Here is an 8,784-nt window from a genome sequence, read left to right on the forward strand (position 1 = left end):
AAAATTAAAACCTATAAGTATTATTAAGAGTTGTTAAAATATCGTTTAAATAAAAAGGTCTTCGCCTGGCACCGAAAAACAAATAATGACAGTGCCAGGCGGACCTCTCTGGGGAGCGCATTCCATAGAAGGGGCTGAGATAAAATGTTGATGTTCTGAGATAAAATGGAGAGGAACAGAACCTTGTAAGCCACTTTGGTTTCTTGAAAGAAGAAGAAAGCTGGGATATGAATGTAATGATGATAATCCTTGAAGGCAGGCCATTGATTAGCTATCTCCTGCTAGGTAAGGACAGGAGCGTGGGAGACATTTGACTAGGGTGGATCAAAAGACCTGTTCTTAGTTTTGCTGTTGGTCTGCTGAGACTGGCACATCCTCAAGAGAAGTCTTGAATTCTTCACACTAAAACTGTCTTAATAACTTACACTGCCATCCCCAAACTATCTATGATGTACTCCTCCAAACCCAGAAGCCATCACCATGACCAGATGTAACTGAGCATAGCTTTCTTCTTCCTCATATCGACACCAACTGCAAGTGACCACAACTCCTGCAGTGCTCCACATCAGTGTAACGTATTCAGGAGCATGGCTTAGGATCGTCCCTCCTGCTGTCACTGGCCTGGGTTGTGCTTGGAAATGCTCCTCTTGCTCCTCATGTGAGGCATGGCAGCACGTCCCCCTACACAGTTTCAGGTGCCGGGTGAGCTTGGGAAGCCCCCCGGGATGCTGAGGCAGGTGTCATGGTATACCTGGTGCTGATGGTACGGCCTGACACACACTGATATTCGGCAAGCTCTTTCTTTTCTTTCCCATTCTGACAGATAGTGAGCTCCACTGGCACTGTGGTGGTGGTCTCTTTCTTGACCACCTGAATGGAGAGCTGGGTGCATGGGGGGATCTTGGCTGGCAGCAGAACTTCCACTTTCTCACTGGTGGTGGTGGACTCATGCTTCCCTTTCTCCACTGTAAAGATGTTGGCACCTCCCAAAGTGACTTGGAAAGAGAAGCCCAATTCTAGAGATGTGGCATTGCTGAAGTGGAAGTTCTGGAACACCATGGCGGTATATTCCCGGGAGGTGTTGGCAGTGAAGGCTTGCTCGTATTCTGTGCAGTTGGTTCCCACAATCTCATCGATTAGAATTTCCTTCTCAGCCTCCACTTTCTTCTGGTCCCACAGTACTTTTGCAGTGATGATGGGGCGGCCAGGCCGCAGGGGGCGCAGGTGAGATACACTGTCATCAAAATCAATCTCTGTTTTGTAGTCCTGTATGCACTCCCCAGGCCAGGCAATATGGTGCCATCCGCCGCGGTTTGGGTGCTTGTACAACAGCCACACTCCTCTCTGAACCACATGGGAGGAGACACGGTCATTGAAGTAGCCATAGGTGAGGTTGGTCTCTTCCTTCACCACCTTGTGTTGCCCTTCAAAATTTGGGTGCTCGTACAGTGTGATCTTAGGATCTGAGAGATCGTGGTGAACCAACCGGAGGGAAGAGATGTTGTTGTTATTGTTGATCTTTCCATAATCACCTTCCTCAAAAGCAAAACCATCTCCTTCAAACCTGGGGGCTTTGTAGGCCACCCAGGGCTGCCCAATCACCTTCAGAGAAGAGATGCAGTCACCAAAATCCAGCTCATGTAGATCAGGGATGTCACTGACAAACTCTTTGCTCAGCCCTTCAAAATTAGGCTTGTCATACACAATTATCTTATTCATGCTGGACTCTTTGTGGGACATTTAGACCTCTTCAAGAGCTTCTTCCAAGGCAAGTTTGTCTTGTCCTAAGTTGGAGCTGCTGGAAAGAATGGTTAAGTCAATTTCATATGAATGTACTTCTGTGGTGCTATTTCTCTCTCCTTTCAAATTCTCCAGTATCCATATTTTCCATGAAACTTATGACTTAATGCATGGGTGGGAAATGTCCCCCCTCCCCACTGAGGGTTGTGTTCCCTCAAAGGTTAGGGGCCACATGCCAGTGATCAATGAGGCCAGAATCAGAAATGCGCATGCCTACTGTATTCTCTGTGTTTTACTGCCACCTTCTCATTTCTCTCCTCATTGTCTTTCCCTCACAGTCACCCCCCTACCCTCTCTCTCCAGCACCACCTTTCTTTGCTCTTTGCAAAATCCCCTTCTCTCCCCAATCTTCTTTCCTACCCAGCTGGCTTTCAGGGGAAAGAGACTTCATTCACGCATGCCAGAGGCCTAAACTGATCCCTTGCAAACAGCTTTTGAAATTAGGCTGAGGGGCACAGGTTGCCCACCAGAAATTAAGTGTCTCAGTCCTCCCTCTCTATTGAAAGAGTAAGTGAAGACTGAGACAAAGCCCACACTTGTCTCTTTTTACCTTTGCCTCTATTCCCCCATCCCTGCCACTGTTTCTTTTGCCAAGAGTAGGTAGAAAGGAGTCGAGATTTTATGGTGTAGCATCAGTATTTGGGCCATATTGCACCATACAGAAAGATTACATTTCAGGCAGTTCTGTTCATCCATAAAACTTTCTTCTGCCAACAAAGCAGATCCAAATAGTTTTTGTGGTCTTAAAAAGTGGTCAGTCAGCCTTCCTTCTTTAAGAGAAGATGGTATGTAAAGTGATAACATGAAGCTAGGCCTACATGATACAGATGAATTGGCTCAGCTGATGGGAAAGCATGTGAGCATGTAAACAACCAGCTTCTCAAGAAGAACGGCAGGCTTAAATGCAGCCAAGAAGATGCTGGCGAGGATGGGCCTCGTCAGTACTGGCTCCATAGCTGGGAGAACCTTCGGGCAAGATGGGCCTCCTTCCACAGTGGCACCAATTTCTCACCAGCTTTCTTGCACCTCCTCCCTTTCTCAGCAAAGAGCCAGGGAGCAGATCAACAGCAGCACCTTCTGCTCTTCTTTCTCACCACCAACTTTGTCCAGACCCGAGCAGGAGGCTGAAGAACAAGCAGATCGCAAGGGTGAAGTGCAGGAGCAAGTCCAGGGAACTCTAGGCCTCTGCCAGTATGGCCTCCCAGCAGGGCTGCTGAAACTTGCCTGAGGCCCTGTGCCCAGTCCTCAGGGCCAAATAGATAAGATGCTGGCTAGAACTTCTTGGAGCTTTTAAACTGGGAAATTTGGGTATGGCGTGGAAGGAAGGTCTAATCTGGATGTGGGAGGCTGCTGTTCACCTTTTCTGCCATGCTAGGGTGGCCCCTTATGAATGCCCAAAAAAGGGAATGTATCACTGAAAAAGAACCTAAAAGGTAGCATCAATCTGCATAAAATGTGTGCATGCCAGTTTATATGTGCACATGCAAATTCAGGTATTACATTACAGTACAGATATTATAATGCAGTCCATCTCACTACGGTGTGGAGGACTGTTACATGTGGAGGTGGCCTACGTGTGCCTGCCCATTCAGCCTGCTAGTGACCGATGGGCAACTTCAGAGACTGGCTCTGCCTTCTTTAGACTGAACTTGCACTGGGCATCACTTCAAACAGAGGACTGTCTTCCTTAAACAAGTACATATGACACCCCACGTGCAGTTTTTCTGATGTAAATCACCCAGGGGCTGTGTTTGGACTGCAATTCCCATCACTATTGGCTAAGCTGGCTGGGGCTGGTGGGAATTACAGTCCAACAACATTTGGATGGCCATACATTCTCAAGTCCTGCTTTCTGCTACTCATCAGTAGCTATCATGTGGACAGCAGCCTAAACGGGCTGACAGTTCACACAGTCTTGTATTTCTTTTTCTATTTAATTCAACATTTACACCCATACATATAAAGTAGCATGCATACATTTAATGAAAATTTTAATCACCTTTCTTTGTAATTGCCTCTGGGGCTTTTGTTTTGTTTTGTTTTGTTTTGTTTTGTGGCAATGTGAAGCAAGTCACATCCTTCTTGCAAGTTTCCTGGGACATTTGGCTAGCCCATTTTGGAGGCCCCCAAAAGCTGAACTCAGCGCATTCTTGGCTTGAAGTATTTTTCTCCCCCTGTTCACTAATGGAATTTCCTCCAGCGTAACCCCATAGCTGTCTTGTAATTTAATATACATCACAAGAGGGAGAAAGGTGATCTAACCCTCATGACAGATGTAAACCCATTTGCCCTATGTTGCAATGCTTGGATGATTGAAGGATAGATTTCGGCTGCTGTGCCACAGGCTCACAAACTGTTCCTCTGTCCCTGCAGGAGAACCCACTCCTTCTTCATAGGCTAAGCCTCAAACTCTAGACCGTGATTATTTTTTGGTAGGATGAGTGAATATATTATTTGTGGTTTTCTTCTTCTGGGCAGACAGTGGTTTGCATTCTCTCTCCCTCAAAGGGTTATCCTGGCATATGCCTTTTCATGATAGAATCCACGTTATCAGTGTAAACAGTACAAAATACCAAGTTAAATAATTGTGAGACTCATCCTCATGACCACAGGGAAGGAAAGTTAAGGGGAGATTCAAGCAGAATCCAGCATGTGGTTATATGGTTCTGTGGTTTGCCGAATCACACATTCAGCTCAGATTCAGATGATATTGACAGTACAAATGCTTTTTAGGTTGGATAGCTTTTCGCTGGCTCAGGAAATGTAGTTAAACTTACAGTGACCACTTACACACGGGCAAAAGAGAGTGCATGCAACTTCACAAGAGAGAGTGCTGTTTACATTAAAAGCAAATTTGAAAGGCATTCTCATCACTTTGAAAGGATTTTTAAAAAATAGTACTTGTGTAATTGAAGATTTTGAACTAGTTTTTATATTTTAAACAAAAATGCAATTTCAAAGCAGAGAAGAATATGACCCGGTGACCTTTTTTCCCATCTGTTCAGGCTGCTGCCCAGCTATTAATTGTTTCAGAGTCTTTACTGATCTCTTTTTTATGGCTTTTAATCTTTATATTAGATTAGAATGGATAATCATAGAAACATAGAAACAGAGTGAGTCAGAAGGGACCTCCTGGGCCATCTAGTCTGACCTCCGGCACCAGCCGTCTCCACTCATGACATGCCCACCTTGTGCATGTGCAGCCTATCCCTGAACACCCGCACCAATGGGGCCTCAGCGACCTCTCATGGAAGCCCATTCCACACCCTCGGGGTTTTAACTGTCAGGAAGTGCTTCCTGGCATCCAAATGGAACCTGGGTTCTCTGAACTTTGCTCCATTGGAGCGTGTCCTGCCTTCCTCTGCAGGGCAGAACAGGTCTCTACCCACCTCCGTGTGACATCCCCTCACATACCTGTATGTCGCCAACATATCCCCTCTGAGTCTCCTGTTCTCCAGGCTGAAGAGACCCAGTTCCCTCAGTCTCGCCTCATACGGCATCCCCTGCAAACCGGCCACCAACCTTGTGGCCCTACGCTGCACTGACTCTAACCTGGCTATATCCTTTCTGTAATGAGGGGCCCAAAACAGAGCACAATACTCCAGTTGCGGGTGCACCAGAGTTGTGTAGAGTGGTAGTAATACCTCTCTTGATCTAGAAGCCACACTTCTGGCTATGCAACCAAGGGTGGTGTTTGCCCTCTTGACCACCGCATCACACTGCTGACTCATGTTTAGGCTGCAGTCAAGCAGTACCCCGAGGTCACTTTCACAAGTGCTGCTCTCCAGCCACTTGTCACCTAACCTGTACTTATGACAGCTATTCCTATGCCCCAAGTGCAAGATCTTGCACTTATCCACATTGAACGCCATCCTGTTGTCTCCTGCCCACTTCCATAGTCTGTCCAGATCCTTTTGGATCTGAAGTACCTGCTCCTCAGTTGTGACCACTGCTCCAGTTTTAGTGTTGTCTGCGAATTTGATCAGCAGACTGTTCACCCCTTCTTCCATGTCGTTAATGAAAAGATTAAACAGGATCAGCCCCAGGACAGAGCCCTGGGGTACCCCGCTTGTCACTGGCCGCCATCCCGATGATTCCCCGCTAATGGTTACCTTCTGCTTTCGGTCAGTTAACCATGCCCTAATCCACCAGACAGTGCTTTGGTGTATCCCAAAACTCCTCAGTTTCTCCACCAGGATATCATGGGGCTCTTTGTCAAAGGCCTTGCTGAAATCCAGGTATACCACATCCACTGCATCCCCTCCATCTAGCCATCTCGAAACCTTGTCACAGAATTCCACAAGGTTTGTCTGGCAGGACCTGTTTTTGCGGAAGCCGTGTTGTGTGGCTGTCAGCCTCCCTTCCCTATCTAGCATCACTAGATCTCTCTCTATTATGAGCCTTTCCATTGTTTTTCCTACAATGGACGTAAGGCTAACTGGTCTATAATTCCCCATGTCCTTTCTATTACCCTTTTTGAAAATTGGGACCACTGATGCCACCCTCCAGTCCTCTGGAACTTCACCCGTTCTCCACGAGGCCTCAAAAATGGAGGCCAGCGGGCGTGAGAGAACCCCTGCCAACTCTCTAAGTACTCTCGGGTGTAACCCGTCAGGGCCTGGCGCCTTTGTAATGTCCAATGCCCTGAGGAGCCCCTTGACTTCAAGGGGGGGTGACTCTAATCTGTGCCCCTAAGTCCTCAGCCTCATCTAATCTCCTATGCGGATATCCCCTGTCCTGCTTTGGGGAGGACACAGAGGCACGATAGTCATTTAGCTTCTGTGCCTGTTCCCTCATATCAGTCACTGGATCTCCTTCCTTCCTTATTTAGTGGTCCCACCACTTGTCTCCCCTTCCTCTTCCTATTTACATGCTGAAAGAAGCCCTTTTTGTTGCTCTTGATATTCTTGGCAAGTCTCAGCTCGTAATCAGCCTTAGCCTTGCGAAGAGTCCTTCAAATAGAGGGCACTTTCAAACAGATGGTGCTCTGGCAACCTATAGAACTGTCCGCAGTAAGAGAGGAGACTTGTCTGCCCACAAAATGGGCATTCCTGAGCAATGGCAGGTGACCATCCCTGCCTAAACTAGGGATTCCTCACTGTACCAAGTTTCCCAAGATGCCAGTTCGGCTGAGTCACTTGGCCAGGCCATTGTCTCTCCCCAGCCCTGCCAGCTTGGCTGATACTTGCCTGAGGGTGCCAAGAAAGCACCACAATGACTGATGACAGCTTCAAACAGGTTAGCAACAATAACCCTAATCACTAAAGGATTAATATGCATAATTTCCTACTGCTCCCCTGTCCCAAGACTCACCATCTAACAACAGATTTTCTGTTAAAAAAAACAAAATGCATTGGGAAGCGTGTGTATCAGCAGCGATGGTACCTTTCTTTACCTATGGAACCTGGCATCTTTAAGGCAGTAACTTGGCAAGCATCCCTCAGTCCCTTCTGGCCTGACATTAAAAGCAAAAGGCACTTCAATTTAAGGACCATGTTCCTGTGCAATAGCAGCCATATTTCTTTAAGGCACTTTCTAATAAACAGCATGCTAGTGGCTGCTGTGGATCACTGCCAGATTGGACCTCAGTGGATTTGCTCTTGCATTTTCTTGCTGAAGGCTTTATTTATTTATATTGCGATTTGTATCCTGCCTTTTTCCTACAAAGGGCTCAAGGCAGCTTACATCATTCTCCTCCTCCATCTTATCCTTCACAACCCTGTGAGGTAGGTTGGGCTGAGAGTCTGTGACTGGCCCAAAGTCACCCAGTTGGCTCCATGGCTGAGCGGGGACTAGAGCCCAGATCGCCTGAGTCCCAGTCCCAGGCTCTTAACCACTACGCCACACTGGCTCTCCAGACACATGTTGGTTTGGAATTCTTGTAGATGAATCCTTGTTGAAGTGTTTCCCTTCTTTTAAGTGGCCATAGTAATGGATAAATACAGTGAAAGCCAGACTTGTAATAGGTTTACAGTCGTTCCCAGCCCAGCTGTCCCTGTGTATCTATGCAGTTTGTGGTGTATAAATACGAAAGTAAATCTGAGTGTGCATGGGGGAACATTAAGGGTCACCCATGTCCCCTGATCCACACACAAAGCTAACCCATTGAGAACTGGAGCATCTCAATAGCCACAGGACATTGAGAGCAGAAAGAGAGGAAACAGGGTAGGGGTTGGAATAGGATATCAGATCCTGGAATGGCTCCCTGGCTAGAATCTGGAAAGGGAGAACATTCTCCTACCAGCCCCTTTCCTTTCTCCTAGGATCCACTTCTCACCTCCCTCTGACAATTCCTTATGCAACACATTTCAGCCTCAATGCTACGGCACACAAGCCGGGTTTATCTGCAAGAAGGAAAATGTAAAAACAAGTGTGCAAACTGACATAAAATGACAATCAAGTTTATCATCTATGAACCGGAAGTTCCAGGTCCAAATTTCAGTCACTGAAATAAGGGAAGAGGTATGTAAGATGCGGTCTCAGCACTCTAATTCTACAGTCCCTAAATAAGAATAGTAATATCTTTGTTCAAAGGCTTAAACAAGATTACTATAATAGTGTGCACAAGGCTTTAAGAAGCTGGAAAATTATAAAAAACATTATTTCACTCAAATTTTGATGGATTCTTAGATTCTTTTGCCACCAAATTAAGTTGATGCTGCCTGAAAATGACTAGCTAGTTAGCCAGCCTAGTAGCGATGCTAGATCAGACCAATGGATGGACTAGATCACGCTACATGGACTCTAGTCCATTCTCATGGTGGCAACCCAGCTCCCCACAGGCTCCTTCAACAGGGCGAGCACAAGTTTTGCCTGCCCGAGCCCCTCACAGGCTTGCTACCGCTGATCATGGAGGTACCAGCACAGCACCAGCTCCTGTTGCAAGAGGACCTCTCTCCCAACCCACCCGTCTACCAAGCCCATTTAGGTAAATATTGCTTACCCTAGAAGATTGGCAACACCAGCTTGTGTGTCTGAATACAA

General features: G+C 46.7%; 1 protein-coding gene across 1 annotated transcript; it reads right to left on the minus strand.

Annotated features, from left to right (window-relative positions):
* Window positions 1-681: 681 nt before the first annotated feature.
* Window positions 682-1,740, minus strand: LOC123034380 (epidermal differentiation-specific protein-like). The gene has a single exon (XM_044451708.1). The coding sequence runs from the start codon at window positions 1,738-1,740 to the stop codon at window positions 682-684; it is 1,059 nt and encodes a 352-aa protein (XP_044307643.1).
* Between the last annotated feature and the right edge of the window lie 7,044 nt (window positions 1,741-8,784).

This window comes from Varanus komodoensis, unplaced genomic scaffold, assembly GCF_004798865.1.
Source record: "Varanus komodoensis strain SLA01 unplaced genomic scaffold, ASM479886v1 scaffold6_4, whole genome shotgun sequence".
Taxonomy (NCBI): domain Eukaryota; kingdom Metazoa; phylum Chordata; class Lepidosauria; order Squamata; family Varanidae; genus Varanus; species Varanus komodoensis.